This window comes from Phalacrocorax carbo, chromosome 1 (genome assembly GCF_963921805.1).
Source record: "Phalacrocorax carbo chromosome 1, bPhaCar2.1, whole genome shotgun sequence".
NCBI classification, from domain to species: domain Eukaryota; kingdom Metazoa; phylum Chordata; class Aves; order Suliformes; family Phalacrocoracidae; genus Phalacrocorax; species Phalacrocorax carbo.
Window position 1 is genome coordinate 94123073 of NC_087513.1, and position 26179 is coordinate 94149251.

General features: G+C 37.4%; 1 protein-coding gene across 1 annotated transcript in view; it reads right to left on the bottom strand.

Moving 5' to 3' along the window:
- The window catches only part of ABI3BP (ABI family member 3 binding protein), a 178584-nt gene that overhangs the window by 88608 nt on the left and 63797 nt on the right, over positions 1-26179 (bottom strand). The window contains exons 12-26 of the mRNA XM_064467435.1: positions 24964-25038; positions 20605-20670; positions 20012-20086; positions 18762-18830; positions 16688-16762; positions 15332-15397; positions 14907-14972; positions 13142-13216; positions 11446-11502; positions 9911-9985; positions 7902-7967; positions 7314-7388; positions 1733-1795; positions 614-679; positions 189-254 (exon numbers count right to left, since the gene is read on the bottom strand). Coding sequence (XP_064323505.1) covers positions 189-254; positions 614-679; positions 1733-1795; positions 7314-7388; positions 7902-7967; positions 9911-9985; positions 11446-11502; positions 13142-13216; positions 14907-14972; positions 15332-15397; positions 16688-16762; positions 18762-18830; positions 20012-20086; positions 20605-20670; positions 24964-25038 — 1035 coding nt within the window. The remainder of the gene's footprint in view (positions 1-188; positions 255-613; positions 680-1732; positions 1796-7313; positions 7389-7901; positions 7968-9910; positions 9986-11445; positions 11503-13141; positions 13217-14906; positions 14973-15331; positions 15398-16687; positions 16763-18761; positions 18831-20011; positions 20087-20604; positions 20671-24963; positions 25039-26179) is intronic.

A 26179-nucleotide genomic window follows, 5' to 3' on the forward strand; every position in this document is an offset into this window, starting at 1 on the left:
AAGCATGGGATCAAACAACAGGTTTGCAGAACAAGTGAGGCGAGTGCTTCAGCCAGCCAAGCTGCACCAACAAGTCCTCGTACTCTCCATGGAAGATGACAAGGGTGCCAGGTGGTTTGGCGTGGGAGGCGTGACGGGGAGCGAGAGAGAAACGAGCAAATGGGAAAAGAAGGGTTTTTGCTAGTTACCCATCACGGTTTGCTGGGTTGCCAGGGAGGAAGGAGTGGTGGGCTTCAGCCTTGGTCTTCGAGTAGCTAAGATCAAACACAAAAACCACCTTCAGGTCCTCGGACAGGCTGTTGTCGCATGGCTGGTATCAAGACAGAGCTATAAACAAGGAGATGTGGCCCTGCTTGGGGCAGGCTTCCATGTCACAGAGTCACTCCCCATGGTGGCGTGATACTACCTTTCAACTGGCATAGGTAGCCCACAGGAACAGAGTAAACCTAGCAGCGGAACCCCAAAAAAGGCAGCAGAAAGCTTACAAATGGAGCAATTTCTAATAAGGAGCCAGAAGGGACCAACCGCATCGACACATCTGGGCAGGCTCATCGCTGCAGAGAAAAGCATTGCCAAAGCCATCGACAGAGGAAGGGAATCACTGGCTATTTACCCATCGTGGTCCTTGTGGTTTCCCGTGAAGCAGATGAGGTGGATTCCAGGTCCGGTCTCTGGCTTGCTACGGTCAGACATGGAAATGATGTTGAGATAGCCACATAGTCTTGCCACAGCAGTACAAGCAGCACCAGTTTGCAACTCCCCAAAGCTCTGTATTTAGGGCCATACATCTCTTCTCCTGGCAATATCTTGTGACTCAGTGACCAAATCAGCAGGCAACAATCTTGCCGTGGTTGCATCTAACACAATACTCGTTGAAACTCAGTAGCTAAATGGCTCTCCTTCACCAGAAAAATGGCTAAATGACTACTTCATCAAAGCACTCCTTACGTTTCCTTGGAAGATGACAGCAATCATTGCAGGGGGAACGTGGGAGCCAAGAGATTAATCTTTATGTTGAGAATTCAAAATGACAGGTGCTTGGTACCTCTAAAATGCAAGCAACTACAAATACTAAATACTGCCTTATTCCTGCATGAAGGAATAAACTTCACATTATCCTATAAATATTCATCATAACTCCAATTCTTAGAAGTTTAATAATTCTTGTAAAAAGATATTTTCTTACTGTTGTTAGTAGTATTATTATTATTTTTACAAATTATAGACTATATAAGGCTTCACCATTCCCCATGACACCTGAAAATTCCCATTTTTCCTTTAGGTTAGTCTATAAACCAATGAGTAACATGCCTATCCATCCAGGTTTGAACTTCAGTGCTCAAGTTAGTGAAATGAAAATGGAAAAAATAATCAATGTCCTGTAAGGAATCTATGAGACTGCTGTACCACATCAATTGCAAGACAAAGAGGAAGTAAAATTATGTTTCTACCATATTGGAATATTTCATTCTAAAAGAATTTTCAAAATAGAAACTGCATCTAGAGACACACACCCATTGCATGCAAATTTTTTTTGCCAGCTATCCCTGCAAAAAGTGATATTTCAAGTGGTGGAAAAAGACAAAGGTTAAACCATCAGAATCTTGTCATTAGCATGGCAACAATTTTCACAAGGCAAAGTGCAGTAACAAACCTAGATATTGTTCAAAGCAGATGCAAATTATGTCAAGTGATGGCAGGGGAAAAGAAAAACTGAAAATATTGTATTTACCCTCCACTGTTCCCCGGCTTGCAAGGTAAGGAGAAGTAGATTTCAGCTTTGGTCTCTGAGTAACTAAGATTTAACCAGAAAACTCCCTTCAGATATTATGGACGAACTTTTTTTTTTAAAGCAGTGTCAGTAGAGTTTTAAATGAATGAAGTCCATATTACGTTCAGCTTTTTTACATAAATATTACAGTATTCATTACAGCATTATGCTATTTTTAAATCAGGGTGGCCTAGCTGAGTTAATGTAGAATACTAACAGTTAATCTTTTAGTAAACTAGACCTAAAGAGCAAAAAATTATGATGATGAATTGAGAAGCTTAACACTTAAGCGTCTCCTTGTTATCTTTTATATAAATGACTGACCACCTCACTGATATGTTTGGCATTGCCACTAACAGGAAAAAAGAATTAAATGTTTTGACTAAACTTTAAAATAATGCTTTTCATATTTAAGTATTGCCAAAATGATAGAAATTATGATGGAATCACAGTTTACCCATCACTGTCCTTGTGGTTTCCAGTGAAGGAAAAGATGTGGGCTCCAGGAGTGGTCTTGGGAGAACTAAGATTAGAGAGGGAAACTATCTTGAGATGTTATGGCAGTATCTCTATGTGTATGATGGCATCACATCCAAATATATCATACATCAATTTTCTGTCACTATTACCAAAAAAACCCAACGACTTGCTAAAAACTGCTCCTGGTAGATAATAACGGCAGTCATGATATCCCAGAGCTGTCTTTTAACTGCAGTAAATATCAGATCCCAAAATCCATTTTCTAGCATCAAACAAATATTTTCAAACTATAAATTGAGAACTAGTCAACAAATATGTAGCCAGAAATTCAGCCCACATCAAAGATACTTTGAGTTCTGGCAATGACCACCTTATGTTTAGTCTGACAAAAAATTAACTAGCTCTCATTACTATATTCTTCACCACCCTTAAAAATCTGAGCTTTGGGGCTAAAAAATATATATGCCTGGAAAAAAGGGAAACAGTAGCTTCTGTGCAGAAAAACGCGTACAGGTGAACTTAATAAGTATTTCCATCGAGAGTTGAGTCAACTACTAGAATAAAAACAACTTGTACTTTCTTAACTAGAATCTGTAAGAATCTGTAATGGCACAGCATCTCCTTAATTTACAGGAGCAGGTTTTAATACTGAAGAGGAATAAAGTACTTCAAACAGACAGACTCTCATAAGCACCCTGTTAGACAAGCATGAGCTAAGAGAGTCACATTTATTTTCCAGAAATTAGGGAACAGGTATGCAAATGATAATAGTGAAAGGCAAAGATTATGATAAAAATGCCTTTACTCATATAAAAATATATTATTGAAAAAAAGAGAGAGTTTCTAATAAAAGCATAGAGCAAATTCTCAACACAAGTGGAAGATAGGTCAAACAGTAGATACCTCAGAAAACAGAATCAAAATTTTGAAATTGCCATCACTTTTGCAAGAACACATTGTAGGAAAAGTAGAAGAACTCAAATTTGAAGGACCAATAAAGAGAAAATTTCAAACATGGAATTCTTGTTCTGAAAGAACTCTGTCAGACTCCTCCAGTCTAAGTAAACAAAATCCTTCGAAAAAGCAATAAAAGTTTGTAGACTCGATTGATGGGGGAATGGACTGAAAGAGCTTCAGAAATTTCTCCTTTTCAATGATCTATCTGACTACACGCTTCTCTGAGTCTCTGGACTATTTACTGTCAACTCTGTCTTCTCTTTGTTTGCTGAAAAACAGGAATAACAAGAAGTCCACAAATATGTTTTCTGAATTACATAGCCAATGTTTGCATCTTTACTAGCACTGAGTTGAAGAACTGTTAAACACAGCAGTTAAGATGGCAAATATAAAGCAGAGTGCCTACTTGTTAGTATACAGGGGAACACTATAGAACATTTGCAAATATCTACAGGGGTCTGCAGTAGAAGACAAAGTTCAGAGTATGCCAAAAGAAGACAAGGAGAGTTCCTGTGTTGAGCATTAAATTCATCCTATAGAGGAAGAAAAACATTTTAAAAATTGGTTTGATTCTTAAGGATATATGCAGAAGGCCGACAAACCTTTCATCTCACCAAATAAACACATATTTCTTTTTTCTCCTAGACATATCTGGACTACCAAGTCTTGAGCTATTTGAAATCCCTGAACTTGGGTTTGCAATGCCCACTGTGCTATCTTTCATCTCCCTAATAAGAATTTTGTCACTACAGATTAGTCTGAGTCCTCCTTCATGAGAAATACACTTTAATATTCTACACAGCTGCAGTATTTACAACTTGAACAACTTTTTAACTGTTTTAAAACTACAAGTGAACATGAACAGTCAACAGAAAATAAATCTACAGAGAGAATTTCCTACACACACCCCAACACTGAAACTGACCAGGAAGATGTCTTAAATACCAATAACCATAAAACTTCACCATAGTAGTAGCAAAGTAAATATAAAATAAAAAGCAGTATAACTTCAAGCAATAAAGTAGTTATCTGCATCATGATACTCTGCATATAACGGAGAAGTTAAATTACCAGCCTCACAGTATTTCACAGGCACAGAAGTGCCAAGGACATTATACTGTAAAATTCTGTTACATTAAGTAATACATAATTGGTCAATGGCAATTATGGGTAATAGTACTCATTAGTATTGCAAAAGTGAACTAAGAATTTAAAAAAACCCTCATAATCCAGCAACATCATGTACATTGCCTTAAACTGAAGTAGTGCCCGCTGCAGAATTTTTATCTTGCTGTTGTTCTTATCCCCAAAGTAAGGAAAATGAAACTGGTTTTTCACCAAAAGCACACTGGGAACTCTTCTGATAGTTCCTCACTGTCAAGAATGCTCAGTTTGCAAGAAATGTCATTACCAGATTGGATTAATGGTATTTCTGGGACTCCAGATGCTTTAGACATTAATTGTAAAACTATCTGTGTTTCATTAGGAGCTGAAAAGAAAATCTGCATTTAATGTACTGAGGAATTTCACTGTTGCTGGGATAGAAAAACAAACTACCCAGCACAAGTTGTGCTCTTCAAGATGATGTAATTGCAAACACAAGCAAAATGCTAAATGTTTAGCTGTCCTCTCTGTATTATGTGAATAAAGATATGCTGCCCAACAGGGTGGCAACAGGATCCCATATCTGATGCTAGACAGAACTCCTAAGAAACTCCTTCTTTTACACTTTCTGGAGTCTGTATTACACCAACAGAAAAATGAAATTGTTACAAGTTGGTATGAAAGACTGGTCCTTTAGCACTTTGTACCAAAAATGCTAGAAAGCAAGAAGTGACTGACAAAAAAACAGTTCTTTACCAGGCTTGCCATTTAGACTTAAAAGCAAACATGTCTGAAGGTGTTCACAGCAGAAAAAAAGGAAGCAAGTGGCAATGTGATGAAAACTAAAATGGAATCCCACATTGCTCACCCATCAGTTTGGTTTCCAAAATGGATGAGACATAGACTTGAGGACTCGTCCCTGTGTAGCTAAATCAATTATGAAAGTCATCTTGAAATAGGAAGTCTCTGCACAAGTGATAACACTGTGGTTATAAAGAAAAAAAAGTCTAGCTTGAAAGTGTTGTTCATGACCTGAATAACCACATTAGTTTTTTGGGTTGTGTAGCTCCATAGAGCACAATAAATGTGAAGTCATTAATCAGTACTCGAGAAATGAAGAAGAGTTCAAACCGGCTTGATGAACTTTGGCAAGTAAACATTAGCTAAAAATAACTAACAAACAAGTGACCAACTAAGCAATAGGTTTTTAAAAGAGATTATTAAGATCACTAAGACACCCACTCCTGGGGAAATAACATAGAAGCAAGTATTTCACTGCAGTCCTCACTGTGTGGCTGGACTTCCTCACCTTCCTTTAGCTGAAAAGATCCTTCTATTCACTCTCTTCTCTCTCCCTTCCTCCCCTCCCCAACACACATGCAAAACTAAAAATCAGAATTCCTTAAGTTATTCCAAGGAAGTCCTTTAAATACAAACAACCGTACATGCTAATGATTATCTTCTCACACCAAGGCTATGCCTAGAGTATGTTAATAAAACATAATTATCATATTTAATCACATTTTTACCTGTCTTTCAAACCTGGGACTTATCTTTGCATGGAAATGTTTATGCTGAACTCCAGACGGGATCAGACATGATTTTCTCCATACTCCCAAACATTGTAAGTGTTGGGAAATTGATTCCTCTGGTTTGAAAAGAGTGCAGTAATAGGCAAAGCGTGCAGAATAAAGAACTGAACTTGGATGTGCTATTATATCAATATGTAGAAAATCATTACTGAAATTTTCTGTTTAGGCACTGCATCATAAGTTATTGCTCAGTATGGAAGATGCATGAATGATAAAGATTGATTATTACCTCTGCAGAATAAATGCACAAAACTTAACTCATCTCCATTTCCTGATTTTAAGAATGTTTAGTTGCAATCCGCGAGCTTTGCCATTAACCTGCCATTACAGGCAGTGGGACATCTACTAAAAGCTTCCCATCAAATACCCACTTAGTTCACTTTTTACTGCAAGGGTGTTCTGGCGACAACTTGAAATAAGACTTTGGATGGAATTGTCATTACTGAAAGGAAATATTTCTTCATGCAGGAGGAGTAAAACAAGCAGAACCTTGAGAACTTGCTCAGTGTCATTTTGTATGGCATTGGTAAGTTTTAGTTTATTTTCTGAACACAGGAAGTAGAAGAATCCTAAAGAATACATGTTGGCAGGGAAGAACAGGAAAACTATATACTTTAGATTATTATATATTAATAAGTGTAACTTAAATGTCAAGAAAATACCATAATTCAACCAGTTTAATTTTACTGAAGTGTGGTGTAACAAGTTTCGAGGGTGTTTGAAAGCATCACATCTACCATAGAAATGCCAGCTCAAGATCAACTTGTTGCAAATATTTTCTCTAACTACAATGTTGTGGAGTTTAGTTTAAAAAGTCGTACTCAAGCAATACAGCAATATGTCTGATAAGCGTGCTTTTATTTCTATCAGCCTTGGACCTATGCTGTCTCACTTACTGGCAGCAAAATGTCTAACTTCAATACCTGCTTTAACTATATTCAAATGAAAGGACTTAAGGGCCCATTCTCCACTATTGTGAAGCCTACATATTCATTGCTATTGATCCTGTTATTTCTATGGGACTTAGTCAACACTTTCAACCATTAGAATAGCTTCATTCAGGGATTTAAACAAAACTTATAGTAGCTTTCACTCTTACCCATCTGCAGTAATGCTACTTACAAAGAGAATGTGATATGTGATAAGACATGCCAAAGCCCATTAACATCAAGCACAGCAATACAGATTTGTAACTATATTAGGAATGTAGACCAAAATTAGAAGAGAGTATTTACTGGTTCAGAGCATCATACAAAATTTCATAAGTTAGTCTGGTACTTGAGAAAGCAAATTAATTATGACAGTTCTGTAGTTATTCTGATTCATGTTGAACTTAAGTAACAATATAACATAAGTATGATGACATCTCTGTGAGAATTTCTATCTAAAATCTCATTTTCAATTATTACCAGGTAGCGCTGATGGCATTTCTTGGATGCCAGATGTTTCAGTTCCTGAAGAAATGTCCTGCTTTTCATCAAAAGCTGAAAGAAAATCTGGAGTTAAAATTAAAAGTGACTTCAAAGCCACAGTATTCAGACAGCAGCTGCTGGGCAGCTCAAGACAACACTGATGTGAAATCAAGCAAGATGGCAGCAGCTTTAAAGATCAGCTGTGAAATGAGGTGTTACATAAACACTGAAGTTGGTGTGAAATAAAGTAGGGTCAATTCTGGTATCTCATGCTAGGTAGAGTTCCTCTCAGTGGCCTTTTTTTTTATTCTTTGAAAGAAAGTTGCAACTACCAGAAAAAAAGTTAAAGGCAGCATATGCTAGCAGAGGTCTTTTTGTAGACTATTTAGTCAGTGTGGTAAACCATTTTTCACCATTGATTATACAGAAATGGCTGAGTTCAGAGAGGGAAAAAAAGGAAAAAAAAAAGCGCCTAACACTGAGTAGTCTTCAAAGCAATGTGTCTGAATGAATCTTAGCACTGTCCACATCCAATGGAAATGAAGGCAAGGGATGGAAAAGCTAACGGATTTACATGTTATTTACCCATAATGGTCCCTCTGGTTTCCATGGAGGGATGAGCTGTGAATTTCAGGCCTGGTCCCTGGGTAGCTAAGATCAAATATGAAAAAAAATCTTGAAACAATGAGTGAGATCAATATTTAGATAAGGTGATCTTTGGCCGTTTATTAGAAGGTCCAAATGGTTGAAATTTATTTTCGATTTCTTGCATACACATTTCTAATTGATATTTGTGGTAGCCTACTCCATTCTTTGTCTTGTGGTGTTGGGTTTTTTTCGTTGTGTGTGGTTTGTTTTTTTTTGTTGTTGTTGGGTTTTTTGTTGTTGTTTTTTGGTTTTTTTTAATACATAACATCTAATTTTGAGGCATTTACTACAAGGCCAACAGTCTGCATCTGATGTTAAAAATCAATCCAATAGCAACAGGTGACAGCAAACCCCTTCTCCCTTACACTTTAGCTTGGATGTTCCAGATAAGTCTTTTAAATAAGGAGCTGCAAATGCCTAATGTTATTTAGATACAGCACACCTTCACATTAGAAATTAGGCATAAAGTTATGAATCAGGGTTTAATTCAACCTAAAAACATCACTTTATGCACACAAGTTGGAAAATTGTATACATCCAGCATGGAAAAAAGCCTGTAGTCGACCTCCATAGGCAAAGACACAGAATAAAATAATAGCTCAAGTTACAAGAAGCTTTTTTTGTCTGCACACAAAAGTTCACTACTAAATATAATTTAGTAACTTCATAATTTAGTTTATAAACACACCTGAAGCAATGTGGGATACACATAAAATCCAGCTAGCCTGCATTTTAAAAAGTCATGTGGGAACGGTTCACTGCATAACAAAAGCTTGTGGTATCAGCCCAAAGCAGCATCACAGAATCAGTGAAACACAGTATAACTGAGGTTGTAAGGGACATCCTGTATGTTAGACAGTGAAATAAATTCCATCAAATGAACATTCACAGTGCAAACAACTTGAAACAGCATGAAGTTGTATAAAATTTTCAGCTTTAGAAAGAAACCATTGCATTCACAGAGAGACAGGAAAATTGTCAGAATCATGAATATTAACCTAACCACACTATATATGTGTTCTGAACTAATTCTAAAAACTAATTCTAAACATGAACTGTTTAGAATTTTTCCTAAAACCTGAAATAAGAGGCCGAAGAGTAAGTTTTCACAATCAGAAGCCAGTAAAAGAAGATATATTGGTGCTTGCCTGGGAAATTATCATATTAGACGTTAAGAAAACATCACAATGATTTACCCAGTTCCACTTTACTTGTGTCAAATATAACACGTTGCCAAGGTATTTGAACAGTTACTGTAAAAAACCCCAAACCAAACAAGTACCATGTTCGGTTTGAACCTGTCAAATCAACCTTTATTAGAATTAATATATTTGTAATCATAATTTTGAAGCAAAATATTTTAGGGAAATTACACTGCACAAATAAAGTATTATGAGTGACAGAAGTACTGTTGTTTACTTATTTATTTAGAATAACTGTCCACTGGTGGCTGCTGGTAGTTATACTTATCTCAGGGAATCTGTTCATATGGAAGTTTTGAAAAAAAAGCCAACCAACCAACCAACAAAAAACCACCCACAACTTTCTGGCAGCTGAATATAGGGGCAGGGCTCAATATCGATGTAAGTCAGTAATTCTGGTATGAGTAAAATGATATTCAACCGAAGTACAGACGAACAATGACAGTCTGATTCATCTCTGTCCTTAAAACTTCCTGACAGATTGTAATTTGTTTGTAATATGAAATTACAAAAAAAAAGGTGCCAAGCTATAAGTGTAATACTCGACTATTCTGTGTCATGATAATCCTAAAAGCCTACTATTTCAATGTTGTTATCCCAAATGCAGTAATATACCAACTTCTTCCTGTAATAATATTAACTCCAAGGTAAAGAAATGTAAATTAATAGTACCGAAAGTATAAAGACATTTCTTGTGAGTGTTCCTAATACTAATAAAATTACATTTTCAAGAAATGTCATTACCAGATTTTGTTGATGGCATTTCTGGAATAGCAAACGTAGTGGATCTTGAAGAAATAAGCTGTGTTTCATCAGAAGCTGAAAAGAGAACCTGAGTTTTAGAAGTTGCAGTAGCATCAAAGCCACTAAAATACCACAGAGCCTTGACAGCAGAAGCTGTTCTGTAAAAGGAAACAGTGATACAAATAAAAACCAAGACAGTAAATGGCCTGAGAGTCAGCTGTAGGACTATTGACAGAAGAACAACCAAGCTCATGCCCTCCTATGGTATGGATATAACGTGAGTTTGATCAGAGTGGTATTCTCATATCTATTACATATCCAAGACACAGAATTTGTACCCTTTCGAAGAGTTAGGTAGAGGAAATTTGGAGTAAGAACCAAACCTACAAAAAAACTGCTAACAGTAACATACGGGTATGTCCCTCAGTTATTCAGTCTGAGCAGAATGTTTTCTACTTGCCAACAAAAAGAAATAGTTGACATGAAAATATTGCACAAGAATCCTAAGAGGCACATTTTGTTTAAAGATAATGACTTCTGACCTTACTACAGTCCAGGGCAGTGATGAGAAAGCGGAAACTATAATGCAAATATGTGCAATTTACCTATTGATATACACCTGGTTACCAGGTAAAAAAAGAGATGTTGATCAAAGCTGGTCTCTGGGAAGCTAACAAAGCAGCTAACAAAACAGCGGAAGTTTTGAGAAACTGAAGCAGACAGTCTTGACACAGGTGGTATCAAAACCTGCACATAGTCAACAAATTCATATTTAGCCCAGGGATCAGATTTTTCCCACAACTGCCACAAAATTACTTTGATATCAACAGAATTACTGAGAAAGACCATCCTTTGGTGGAAAGTGGCTTTAAAACATCTTTATGTAGTTATGACAATATTTTATTGAAAACACAAATGCAAAAAATCAGACTCTATCAGATCATTAAAACTACCATTTCCATTAGAAAAATTACACAGCCATCATGAAAGAAACATGGTCTATTTCTATGGGCAGTGGTACATGAAAAACTGAAGAGTAGGTGCTCTTGATGTCAAGAACACTGATGACTGATTAAAGTCGAAGGACAAGTAATAAGAAATCTAAGTACTCTGATTCTTTGCATCAGGAGAAAATACTGTGGTAGTTCTGAGTTAGAACATTCTGCAGAGAGCAGTAAAGTCACACCTTACTAGCTGCTAAAAGTTTTCCATCTAATGAAGATAGTTCGGTTTGATTGAAATGACCTTGTATAAAATAAAGTTCTCAACTTCAAAAGGAAACAAAAATATTGCATTTATGCAGAGGCAGGATAACTGTCAGTACCACCCATGAAGTATTAACACAGCTGCATCATATTTGTGTTCAGTGTGAATTCTGTAACAGATAAAAGCTAAGACTTTTCTAAATTTATCTCTCATGAGAAACTAAAAGAACACTGGCCAAACTTTAACAAATAACACTAGGGAAAACATGAATAGTATATGTATGTTCTAATAAGTTCTCCAGATGACAAAGAATGTTAATGATCATTTACCCAATTCCACTTCACTGTTGTCAGATGTAACAGGTTTGGAAGGTGCTTGAATGGTTACTGTAATAGAGAAATATGTCATTTTTGTATGTTAGGATTTTATCACATTGCCTCTCACAAATACACCGCTAAGATATTCACTTTTTCTGTAGCTATGTTTACTAAGTTGCACTTAACCAATACAGCAACAAATGCAAGAAGCTGTGCATTTAGTAAGTTTCAGAATGAGTCAAATGAAAAATCATCAGCATTGAGCCAGAATGTATAACCTGAAAGGACCAAGAAAATATACAGCTTTTTTACACTGAAGACTTAAAGATCTGATTCTGTGATCTGATACACCACTGCTTTGTACCTTAGGCAGCCACTTATCCCTGCACACACTGGATATCCTGCCAAACTGATTTCAGAGCAATTGAGCCATCTGTTCTACTAACTCTACACCAGCAAAATAAGAGTACAAAATGCAAATTAGTGGAAAACCCAGGCCTGAATTAATTTTATATTATTTGAGATTTCTATTTGGTATTAAACATTGTGACCAAAGAAACACAGCCTTCCTATTCTCAAAGTATTTTACAGTTTATATCACCCAGCACTTTTGAACCTGTACACTTAAAATTAAGGACCAAATCCTTCCTGTGACTCCTAATTTTGCGTCTGTATGTTTAGTAAATGTGGAGCATCCACAGTCCTATGTTTCCATGTGATCTGTGCATGTTTAACCATTCTATAAATAAAGATATTTCAGTCAGGTCATAAGACATGCATCTTTGACACACAAGCATTGCACAGCACTTATCTAAGTGCATTCAAAAAGGTTAATGCTCATTGCCCTTACAATACTGAGCATCACTTGTAAACATATCAAGAGGAAATGAAGTAGCTTCAACTAATTTTTCACTCAGAAGCCAGCTTTGTATATGCTTGCTTTGTTGTCTTAGCGTAGTATACTGCAGAATCAAGACAAATTATTTTAAACTTGGTCCCCAAAGAGAGAATGATGCTTGATTTAATGATGTAATAAAATATCACTTGCTTAAATCATCCTAGCATGAACAGAAACACAGATAAGAACCTCACAGCAATCCTCTGCTTTTTTTTTTATGACCACATTCTGGGAAAAATGTCGTGCTCAAATACAAATGCACGTATTCTGCCTAAAAACTATGTTCTCCATAAAAACACAGGAAGAAATCATAAATTATCAGCAGAAATAACTGTAAAAATAATTTTTAATACTAAAACACTGCACTGTAGCAGTCTTTTGAGTATTAGAGACTACTTTAAAAAGTTATATCAGGAAACAAGTGTTCAACCAACAAATCTCTTTAAAAACTGCCTACTACCTAAAGAGAAAACATTCTCTCCCCAAAGGATAACTGTTATACTGACAATGCCAAATATATCAAAGCTCAACAATTTCCTCTCATCTGCTAACTTCTGCTTCAGTCTACCCCCGCCCACCCTTCATTAATATGATACTACCTTGAAACAGCCAGATCATATCAGGTTCACTTACTCGAGGCTAGAACTGCTGGACCCTGGCAATTATTAGAAGTAACATGAAGCCTTTATGAACAAATGAAAGACCACTGCAGGCAACATTAACAAGCCAGGACAAATAATAAACTTTGGAATAGTACTACTTAAATATGAGGAAAGATCAAATATTGGAAATAAAACAAATGCCATTTACCAGTCTCTTGCTCTGACATTTTTGCAGATGTAGATGTTTGGGCAGTGGAAGTAACATGAAGAAAGTCATGTGAGGCTGGAAAAAAATTATGGCTTATTATTTAAAAAATACATGAATCATTGCACCACAGCATCATTTGCAACCATGGACTCGATGGTTTAGCGTCTGAATAGTAAGGAACTCAAGAAACATAGAAATATATTCTGCAAAATAGGAAAATTTAAAAAAGAAAGGTTAAAATGCAAAGATGTGTAAAAACACATATATATGATGCAAAAAATGAAATGGAATGTCACACATAGTACAGAAAAAAATTCCTATGAGGTTGGTAGGAATGTAAGACTGAAAAAGCTCAAGAAAACTGGGCAAAGGGAGGCAAAGAGAAAACAAATTTACAAGATGATGATACTGAAACAAATCCCAATAAAAAAATCAGCAAAAAAAAAAAAAACAACAAAACCAAAAAAATAAAACCCATAAAAAGAGATCCAGACAAAATCACCAGACAGGGAAAGAGAGAGAAATATCCTCAACCCAGCCAAATTTGTATGTTTTGTTATAATCACACGTATCTGATTGCTCCACAGGAAAAACAAGAGGGATAAGAAAAGTCCTTTAAGTAATGCAAGGCAAAAATATAAATTCCCAGGAAAAGACCCTGAAGTGCGTAACATATCTCAGCTGATATGAAAGCAAGATTACTACAGACAAAAGTGCCACAATAACACTGAAGACACTTAACATGGTTCATTAAACATTTCACTTGCACTCGACTTCACGTCTGCAGGCTTACCAGCCTGCTCATCTGTTGCTTTGTTACCTTATGGGCCAAAAACTACTGCCAGGCCACAGGATGGGTCTTGTACACCTGCCAATGTGAAAAAAGCTACCTCTAAGAGCATCGTCACCTCTGTTGCCAATTGCCACATCCAATGCCATAAGTAAATACGGCTTTTTGTGTACGGCTGTTTCATCTCCACACTTATGTTTCACCCCAACATAGACCCAAGACGAATGACAATTCGGCTAAAAGTACAACACTATCTCTTGGGACAATGCCCGTCTTGCATTGATACCAGGATCTGCAAGAAATATCACTACGAAATTAGATCGGCAGCACGGCCGGGTGCCAAGGGGTGCCGTGTTCTGCAGAAACATGCCGTGATTCACCAAAAGCTGAAAAGAGGCATCGTTCTTAAAAGCCTAACGTGACCTCAAAAGCAGCACTAGAGCAAAGCACTCCCACTTCCAGGTGATGGCAATGTAAACGGGTGGGTGGATGACAACCGGCAGCCTTGACCATCAGCGTTGAAGCAACCAATAGCTGCACTCTTGGACCAGGAAAACTCGGTGGCAGCTGAACTGCAGTGCTGTCCTCTTGTGCCAGCCCAGCTCATCCCTTAAGAGGGATTAGCCTCTTAAGAACGCTGTCGTATTTGAACGTGTCAGAGAAGGGAAGACCCGCTACCAAAACACAGAGAAGCAGGGGAATGGCAGATGAAGGCAAGGTGCAATAATACATTCCCTCTGCAAGCTGTCACTCAGTCCCCACAGAAAACGCTTGTCAGCAATGGAAAAAGCATGGGATCAAACAACAGGTTTGCAGAACAAGTGCGGCGAGTGCTTCAGCCAGCCAAGCTGCACCAACAAGTCCTCGTACTCTCCATGGAAGATGACAAGGGTGCCAGGTGGTTTGGCGTGGGAGGCGTGACGGGGAGCGAGAGAGAAACGAGCAAATGGGAAAAGAAGGGTTTTTGCTAGTTACCCATCACGGTTTGCTGGGTTGCCAGGGAGGAAGGAGTGGTGGGCTTCAGCCTTGGTCTTCGAGTAGCTAAGATCAAACACAAAAACCACCTTCAGGTCCTCGGACAGGCTGTTGTCGCATGGCTGGTATCAAGACAGAGCTATAAACAAGGAGATGTGGCCCTGCTTGGGGCAGGCTTCCATGTCACAGAGTCACTCCCCATGGTGGCGTGATACTACCTTTCAACTGGCATAGGTAGCCCACAGGAACAGAGTAAACCTAGCAGCGGAACCCCAAAAAAGGCAGCAGAAAGCTTACAAATGGAGCAATTTCTAATAAGGAGCCAGAAGGGACCAACCGCATCGACACATCTGGGCAGGCTCATCGCTGCAGAGAAAAGCATTGCCAAAGCCATCGACAGAGGAAGGGAATCACTGGCTATTTACCCATCGTGGTCCTTGTGGTTTCCCGTGAAGCAGATGAGGTGGATTCCAGGTCCGGTCTCTGGCTTGCTACGGTCAGACATGGAAATGATGTTGAGATAGCCACATAGTCTTGCCACAGCAGTACAAGCAGCACCAGTTTGCAACTCCCCAAAGCTCTGTATTTAGGGCCATACATCTCTTCTCCTGGCAATATCTTGTGACTCAGTGACCAAATCAGCAGGCAACAATCTTGCCGTGGTTGCATCTAACACAATACTCGTTGAAACTCAGTAGCTAAATGGCTCTCCTTCACCAGAAAAATGGCTAAATGACTACTTCATCAAAGCACTCCTTACGTTTCCTTGGAAGATGACAGCAATCATTGCAGGGGGAATGTGGGAGCCAAGAGACCCACCTTTGGATTCAGATCTGATCTCACTTTTCCCTAGAATAAAGCAAATCCTTCATTCTATGGATCAGACATCTCAGGCTCTGCCACTAATGACGCCTGACTCTGAAGAGATACGCCTGCAAACAAGTGACCAATGGTAATTTTTCTGCAGAATTCTAGCACGTCTTTCACCCACTTACACTTGTACAGTCCTTCATTCCATTGTACACTGAAGAACAAGTAAACTCACTGAACTGAATTCCTCATACTCTCTTATCCGAATTTTACACAGAGAAAATGAACAGCCTAATACATAAACGAGTGTAAAATCTAGTCTATGTGTACTCATTTACACTGTTCATCTTTGCTACACTATGGGCTTGACTCCAGATGTAAAGGAGTTAATACTGCTGGTGACAGTCTTCAAACACACACAAAGATAAAACAGTCGGTGGTAATAAGGAAATGGTACCTAGTGATTTCTCTGGTATTTTCTGATATTCCCACCTTCTATGTGAACCTTTTCTAGTAACATTCAATGACTCACTAACCAAATCAGTAACTGTCATTTTCCCATGGTTAAAAACTCATGGGATGTTTTTAAGAACAATAGCTAAAGCTTTTTCCACCTATGGAAAAGCTTTTGCATCCTACGTACAAAAGGACCAAATTTGACAAGTTAGCACCGTGTGTGTGTGTGTGTGTGTGTACATATACACAATCCTTCACAAAATAAAAATAATGGATGACAACCCCACGGACAAGCTAGCTAATCCTTTATAAACATAAGAAAAATTAATTTTATTATTCCCAAATTTCATTCCAAATTTCCCAAATGTTGCAGAAGAAACAACTCATCTCTCTCTCTCCTGTTACACTTTCATACAAAGGAAGTCAGAATAAATCCCCCATTTAGCAAAGCATTGCTGTGTCTTTTGAGACTGCCTAGATGTCAAGAGAACTACAGTGAAGAGAGATATCATTACCAACTAAGATTGGTGGCATTTCTGGCATGCCAGATGTTGTGACTCTTGAAGAAAGAGGCTTCCTTTCACCTAAATCTGAAAAGATAATCTTGTGTTAAAAGGCTTAATTGCCTCAAACATACTATGGATAGCACAGGACTCAGCAGAAAAATGTTGTGTTGTTAAAATGGAAGCACAGGGAAATTTGCTTGCAAATCAGCTAGGCATTGCTGTGTCTCATGAGCTGTTAGGCTGGTGTGGAAGTGAATGTGGAAAACACGTGATCTAATTATTCATACTAGTAAGAATTCTTGTTACTACTTAATCATCTTAGCACATTAAGAATTGTAGGTAGAAAAAAAACACCTTTTGATCCAGAAAAAAGTCAGCGGGCTATCCAATATAAAGCTAGTCAAAACAACCTCTTCACAGAAACGTTACCCAGAAATATATATTAAGCACTTAATTCCCTCTCACAGTTAAGGCCTCTCAGCACAGGAAAAAAAAAAAACAAACTGAGAAAGACAGGTTCACAGCTGAGGACCTCAATAATGAGAAAACCAAATCCAACCAACTAAAGGGAATCCACCTCTATGCCCCTGATCCTCCATCTACAGAGATGGATGATGATTGCATGTGACAATCTAGTTAATTAGCAGCAATAAGTGGTATGAATTACCGGGAGGGTGACAACTAAAGCAACACAAAGCTTCCAAAAATAGCAGCAAGGATAAAAATGAAGTAATCTTATAAATTTTACCCAGTGCCGTTTCTAGCAACTGAGGTTCTGTAGTAATTACAGGCATGGATATTTCCAACTCAGTAGTATCTCTAGCTGCAGAAGAAAAATGTAAATACACCTGAGAAATAACTTCATGTAAATAAATTAAGAAGGAAGATTTGGGGGAGACAAATTTTTACCTTCCACTGCTCTGCAGAGTATTTTTTATTATTTATTTATTTACAAAATTAAAATTATTTTTTTTCTAAGTATTTTAAATACCCTCACTAACTACTTAGCTGAAGATGTTATTCTACTTTTCCCATGCGTGAAAATGTTCACAAGGAGTTTGAGAAACAATCTATATATAGTCTTACATGCACTTGCCTTAAATAGCACCTGAAGAAACAGCTCTACAACTTACACCACATCTTTCCATGAAGTTAAAAATTCTTCAGCAAATTTTGGAAAAATTGTGATTTCAGGAGATTAAAGCCTCCCAGTACCACTTCATTCAGTCACTTAGCTCTATGCAATTTCTCATTTTTGTCCAATTTTTTTCAGTCAGATTTGTGCCCAGGTATTCCATATAACAGAATGAACTAGCTTGACTTAAAACCATTGCCTGGGAGTAGAATGCTTTACAGAACAGTGCAGCAAAACTGCATTCTTGAAAACTGTATTGGATGCCAAGAACCAGTAGGTTATACAGCAGAAAACTTTAATAAACTACAGCTGCATTGCTCAGAGTAAAGTTTTGGGCAATGAACTGCTTTCCTTTTCTTCTCTTACCCCTTCCCCGTTGCCCTCATCTCTTATGCACATATTTGTTCATGTTCAAGCAATGCTTAAAAAACTTAAGCATCCTCACATATCAAAGGCTACAGGAAAAACAACAACCTATCTCCAAAGCTGTAAGCCAAAGTATAGCTTAGTTAGAAAGGTCTGGCCCAAGATGTGTTTACTTTCTTATTTTAAGACAATACATATGAAAAAATCACAGCAAAATGTATACGGACATTGAAAAACAGAAAGAGAGAAAGAAAAAAAATCTTATCACTAAGAAGTATCATTTTACTCGACTGTAACAGTCTTAAGCCTTGCAAAATTTAAATCTCTTCTTGACACACCCATTTGATCGATACTGCATTATTCACGCTCTGTAAGCTAGCTGCGGTCTTGCTTTAAACCTGTGCTGTGTCTGATCCCAGGAATTAGGGTGCTGTTATAGGATTTGAAAAACTAATGCATCGGACAGCACCCAGTGCAAGCACAATGGAATAACTGAAATCGTCAACACAGTAGCAGTGGTAAACTTTTCAGGACCAAACAAACAAAAAGGTATGCTTCTGAAATAATACTACTATAATTTACCAGAGTCTGGTATTTCTGAAGCTGTAAAAGTTTGGGGAGTAGAAGTAACATGAAGGAAGACATGTGAAGCTGGAAAATAAAAAACAAAAGTCATGCTGTGTTGTTTTGAAGTGACAAGAACCATCATGCAACAGCATCATATTCTGTTTTGAGCTGAAGAAACTTCTAGGTAGTATTTAACGTATTATGTTCCACAGAAGGTAGACTCTGTACTATAACCAATTAAGTATGACCTGAAAACAGTTTCCAAAACCATACATTAATGCACAGACACATAATGAAACTAATGACAAAATTGTTAGCAGAATCGCACAAAAAGAAGTTGAACTATAGAGTTAAAAAGGAGAAATAAAAGGCTGCCAAAAAAAAAGGTGAACAAATTATGAATAAATATTAGCAGACTGGTGCTGCATGGAGTTTTCATCTAGAATTCCAAGGATCAAGAAGGAGGATGTCGTGGTGCTGAAACTGTAGAAGAAAAAAGGATGACAAAGCAGGAGCTGTACCAAATGAAATACATAAACTGTCTTTTGTCAGACATGAATGGCTGACAGTTGCAATCACTCTCCCCCTTAGTAATGGATTTCCTTCAAAAACTAAATTCTTCCAAAAACATATGCATCAGGCATTACAGTATTGGCATGCTAATGAAGTGAAATCTTTCCAACTGGCTCTCATCTTAGGAATTTTTTTCTTCTTTTGGATAACTGTCAGTGGCCCCAGGTAAATAACTAGTGCTTACATCTACAAAATAAGAGAAACATATCATAGAAATTTGAATCTTCAATGACACATTTTTATAGTGCCAGTTTTGAAATCTAGGCACTTAGAAGTATGTCTATGTTTACACAGAAAGACTAAAAGAAGAGCTACATTTTCAACAGGTGTTGGAATTTCTGCAGTTTCCAATCCATTTTCTCAGGACCCTGAGTACTCCAGCAAATCAGGATATTCCACTTAGGAAACTCAGGCATGGACAGGCCAGTTTAAATTTAGTATTTATTTTAAGTCTGATTTCATTTTAAAGCTAAGAATTGCATGCTGTAGCCAAATACGGAAAAACCTCCAAACTACTAAGTCAATATTTCATATACAATGTCATAAAGAAACCTGCTATTTGATACAGCATCTCCATACCTGTAGTTATTCTTCATTTATGTCAAACTGAACAAACTATTTAATGAAAGGCACTATGTCTCCTCTGAAAATTCCTAGCTGTCAAGAGGATTAATCTTATGAGAAGTCATTACCAGATCTGGTTGGTTGCACTTCTGTGGTACCAGATGTTTTGGATCCTGAAGAAACAGGCTGCGTTTCCTCAAAAGCTGAAAAAAGAATCTGAGCTTAAAATGCTGAGAGACCTGTGACTTAATGGATTAGCATCAAATAGCTTAGTGAAGGCTGTGCAATTCCAGATGATGCTAATGCAAAGCTCAGCAAGATGGCAGATGGCCTGAAAGTGAGATGTGAGACAACTGTGTCATGACAACAGGAGGTGATGGCTTGCAATACAATCTTCTGGCCTTGAAATTTGAGTTCCACATGCCCAAAAGAATTATCAGCAAGGAATTTTATCTTATTGAATTTCTTCTGGGATAAGAGCTGCAGCTATACAAAAACAAATAAGCTAACGATGGGATAAGAAAAAATGCTTAAAGAGGGTGTTGGAAGCCAGTAGCAAATATGTATTTCAGCTGGTTACACAGACACAAGAATGGTGAATAAGCAGCTCTCTGTGAGCGTTGGTAGCCAAGATTCTACAGCAGACCTTAAAATTACCATTTACAGATCTACATGATGCTAAGATAATGGAAAAAAATCATGGAAATGATATGCTGATTACCGATCTCTGTCTCTCTGGTTTCTGCAGAAGGTGGAGATACAGATTTCAAGGCTGGACTCTGAGTAGCTAAGACCAAACATGAAAAAAAAAATTATGATATTGAGACAGACACTCCCCTTGCAAGCGGTACAAAATCTAATTTTCACTGTAACTAGCAAGTTTTTGTTTCATTTGAAGGTCTCTTCTTTCTATTAATTCAACTTTGGCATACATTATCTAATCAGGCTGAACCCATATTACTTAAGACGTTTTTCTTCACAGTGAAGCAGCTACAACCCCAAACACAATACACCTGATCTTCAGAGCACTCACAGGTCTGTATAAACTGGTTACTATTACATTAAGTACAACTATTTTAAAGGAAATATTTAAAAAACGGACTACAGTGAAGTCAGTGAAATAATCATGAAAGTTAGTAAACAGCATCTTTTATCTGTTATGTTGTAATGAAGACAATTACAAAGATCTGATGGTTTTTTCACTTTGAATTATGGATAACCTGAAGTATGCTTTAATGAAAACAGGGAATCAAGGTGTCATTGAGCATTCTTACTTAAGGACCTTCACGAATGAGTTTCCACCATGTGTAGGCTTTGCACTACTGTCCTGTTTCTAACAGATCCTATTCAACTGTGTGTGCAGGCCAGTAAGTACCATTCTTTCCAGTAAACTTATCTGCACCAGTCACTTATCCCATTTAGGTTATACTATAGTTGAAAGAGAAAATTTCCATCTGTATTTTTGGTTGGTCTTTATCAAGATGAGCTTTTTAGACAAGCAGCTATACCAGAATTTTAAAATTAAACTTCTCTGAATGCTTGAGATTGAGAAAAACAACTAGGCGTAGAGTCCATTTTTAACATAGGCAATATAAATATAAGCCAAAAAGTGAACAGACTTTTATTTCATATATTGGATCTGCTCTCCCATTTAATTCCAATCCAGCTTATCACACTAACAAATATGACCCCAGGTTACTATCCTGATATAATTGGACTCAGAAGTTGGACCAGATGATTGTTGTAGGTCCTTTCCAACTGGAACCATTCTATTCTATTCCGTATTTACAGAGAAGAAAATAATATCAACAAAAGCAGTATGATTCACAGCTTTTGGCAAAAGCTTCTGTTGTTCCATTTACATACAGTAAGAACTACGAGAGATCTCCCAAAGGCAACAGAACATTGAAGGCATGTTAACAAAGCTATCTTTTCAGAAAGGTTTGAATTCAAAATATACCGACCACACAGAAAGTTTATAAAAAAAAGGATATGTCTCCCTCTGGTACGAATCGAGATAAAAAAATAAAGAAAAAAAAGTTTTCAGGGGAACTAGGGCAGAATACAGGTCACACACTCTTGAACTTGAGAAATTAAATTTTGCTTTCTTTTCTGATTTTATGACAGGAGGTGATCAAGGCTTGCAGAGGAACAGTGCAGAGAAATCTCCTCTGTAGGACCCCTGCCTTGCTCTCACAGAATATCTTTGACTTCAGCATTGACTTCATGGGGAGCACAGACACTCCAGTTGACCTGATGGCTGGGCCCAGCCTCACGTAATTAAATCCCACTTTTGGTAAGTTGAATTATTTGGCAGGAATGGAAGACATGAGAACAAAACCAGAATAAATACTTGAATGAAACATGTATTTTGCCTCAGTTGCTATTATTTTACGTTTACCACTGAGAGAAACATAGGATTAGGTTATTATTTGCCAGCAGAAAGTAAAAATACTTCCCATGCCTAATAATTTTCAGGTTATCAGCTACATTTATAGCAAATAGGTTCTTAAATCACCGAATATCTCTCTCCCTGTGTCACACACCCCTCCACACCCCAAAAGCTGGATTCAATCAAACTTCTTTTACTACAGTGAAAACAAATATGTATCCCCAACCCCTCAAACATATCTGGAAAAGAGCTGTAAAAAGTTGTAGCAAATTAAGAACAAATTGTGAAGACTGTTTTCATGTTTTTGAGAATTTGATTCAAATATGCATTTCAAAAAGTAAGAGATGTTTCTGGAAATTATTTTAAAGTTTGCAGACTGCTTTAGGTAGAAGTATGCCATCTAAATAAACCAGCACTATTACGTGATAACTAATGCTTAGTGAAATATAAATCCATACCAATTCAAGGTCTCTCCAGTTAACTAGTTTGATAGCTGTTTATATAGGTAACAGCAACAAGCAGTAGTTTCGGTAGAAGGAGCTATTTATGGCTAACACAATGACACAGTGTAGAGAAATACAGGCCTGCACAGAGAAGTCTTGAGAAGTGGAGACACAGGATATGGTGTAGAGGAGTGCAGGCATGAGCTGATAAGAGATGGGGACCAGGCTTGGCACTGGAGACCCCATGCCATAAATGGCTCAGAGATGGTCAGTCATAAAAACTGCACACCTGGAGCTGGACAACATTCACTTTAGGGATAACAACAAGAACACAGGAATGGTATCCAACATACACAAATGGCACCATATATGGTAAATTCAAATGTAAGGTGTCTGAGTGGAAGAAAGAAAAGAAAGAAAGAATGAAAAAAAAAAGAATGAATGAAAAAAGAACAACAACAAAAAAATGAACAGGAGAAAGAGAGAAAGAGAGAAAAGAAGAGAGGAGGAAGAAATCAACAAGATGAACATCATATTCGTCCCAGCACAGGACTCCAGAAGCACATAACTTGCTGAAACATCCCCACCCATCACCAACACAAGCATGAAATCACCAAGCTTAGGACCCAGAATTGTAGTGGAAGGGTGAGCAAAACCAGGAAAAAGGGTAGAAACTAGGAAGTTTGTGTGTTACTATTTTAATTATGCTACTGCTATTACTGAGGCTTTTTCTGTACATAAGTACTCTACCTGCATTAATATTCTTTGTTTTACTCTAAGAGTTAAACCTAGTCTAATGATGATTCTTGAGTTAGATAGGCTGTTAAGATTTCCATTACACTAACAATAAATTCTTGGCTTTATATACATATACATGCATACACATATATGTAAATACATATGTCTACATATACACACATGTAATTGTGTGTGTATTTATATATAAAAAATATAACTTGAAAAAAAGGAAAGAAATAGTGTGTTTTCTCTTTGCCCATAAGATTTTTACCATAACATTTTGACCCCAACGCAGGTAAAACTATTCTGAAAATGTGAGCAGTGCCATACTACCTCAAATATCAGGCCTTTCCAAAGTGTCCTGAAGTTCATCACCAAACAGCTAATGAATCCAGAGGTAAGCAAACACTTATGAGTGTTTAAACCACACCAACATCTCTAAATTATGGCACTATTTTAACCAAATATACAAGTATTTGGTAAACTACATGAAAACCCACAGAACTGATGTTGGCTGAACAGTACTCCAACTCTGAAATACAGTCTTAGAAGCTCATGGGGTACTTCCAGGAAAAGGACAGACCTAAGAGTACAGATTTTAGCTAAGTATAAATTACCATCATCATTCTATAGATAAAAGTCCATATACCTTCATGAGTTTTTGTTTGTTTGTTTTTAAATGAAGCATTATTCTGGAGCATCCTGTCATGACAATAAAGCAAAACCAGACTTAGAATGGGTGCTGGTTTTGGCTGGGATAGAGTTAGTTTTCTTCATAGCAGCTAGTATGGGGGTCTGTTTTGGATTTGTGATGGAAACAGTGTTGATAACACACAGGGATGTTTTCATTGCTGCTGAGCAGCGCTTACACAGAGCCAAGGCCTTTTCTGCCTCTCACCCCACCCCACCAGCGAGCAGGCTGGGGGTGCACCAGGAGTTGGGAGGGGGCACAGCCCGGACAGCTGACCCCAACTGACCAAAGGGATATCCCACATCATATGGTGTCATGCTCAGCATAAAAGGTTGGGGGAATAAGAAGGAAGGTTGGGATGTTTGGAGTAATGGCGTTTGTGTTCCCCAGTAGCCATTACGCATGATGGAGCCCTGCTTTCCTGGCAATGGCTGAACACCTGCCTGCCCATGGGAAGGAGTGAATTAATTCCTTGGTTTGCTTTGCTTGTGTGCGTGGCTTTTGGTCTACCTACTGAGCTGACTTTGCCTCAACCTATGAGTTTTCTCACTTTTACTCTTCTGATTCTCTCCCCCATCCCACCAGGGGCGAGTTAGTGAGCGGCTCTGTGGTGCCTAATTGCCAGCTGGGGTTAAAGCATGATAGAATGAAAGGAAGTTGCAGATTCTGTGAAGAAAAAGCTAATGGCTACCGTATTTTACATACAGAATGATATTATTGCATCTGAAACATTAAAACCTACCAGCCACAGAAACAACAAAAGAATTAGATAATTTTCCACTGAAGTTTACTCAAATTTACAAGGAAAGTAATTACCAAGGTCTGTCACTGTACTTTTTGAAGCATCAAAGATTCTGGATCCAGAATGAAGTGACTCTATTTCATTAGAAGCTATGATAAAAGAAATGATCAATGCTTTACTTGATTACAAACATTACAAGACACAGTATGGAACCATATTTTAGCTTATAAACCACTCACTCCTGAAACCAATGATATTTAATAAAAAGGAAAAAAACCTAGGAAGAAAACACATAACTTTGTCACTTAAAAAGGTGTGTGGAACATGAAAGGAACGAATGATGGGAACATGCATCAGGGGAGGTTTAGATTGGATATTAGAAAGAATTTCTTTATTCAGAGAGTGGTCAGACATTGGAACAGGCTGCCCAGAGAGGTGGTGGAGTCACCATCCCTGGAGGTATTTAAAAGAAGTGCAGACGTGGCACTTCAGGGCATGATTTAGCAGGCATGGTGGTGTTGGGTTGACAGTTGGACTTGATCCTAGATGTCTTTTCCAACCTTAATGATTCTATGATTCTATGAACATTTCCCCTTATCATAATATAAAGATCCATCAATCACAGGAATTTGATAAAGAACATGCATCAGTAACTATGACCACCTGCTTTGAAATTAAGCAGTGACCCATCTTGAATAAATTTCATATTTTCATGTTTAAAAGCATGGCAAAAAAAAAAAAAAACAACAAAAAAAACCCAGCAAGGTTGGTTATGCTTAAAAAAAACTGAATAAAAGTTAGAATGAAAATTAGATTGATTGACGGTTTAACTTCAGTAAATTCTGGAAATCTGCTTGCAACTGTAAATGAAAAAAGACAAAAGTAAGAGTATGACATTAACACGAACCAATAGAATTATGTAAAAATGTTTATGGAGAAGCATTAGCAGTCCTCTTCATGGGAAGATCTGTATTTCAGTCCTGCAAATGCTGATGATGTTTTCCTTTATCATACATTATCCTGGATGGATGCCATCTACGCTTTAGAAAAATCTAATCAAAGTTTGGAAAAATTAAAAAACAACCTGAAGTTTAAATTTGTGTTCATAATTTTGCATGGTTTGTTGATTAAAATACAGGCAACAAATACTGGAGAATTTAGAATTCTGAATGCAAGAAGTAAATAGAAGTTGCTCCAAATCACAACACTAACAGTGTTACTACTTGGGTCAGAAACCTCTCATTCCAAGACACCTCTATGAAAAAATCAGTAGAGGTCTTCTGTCCTGCA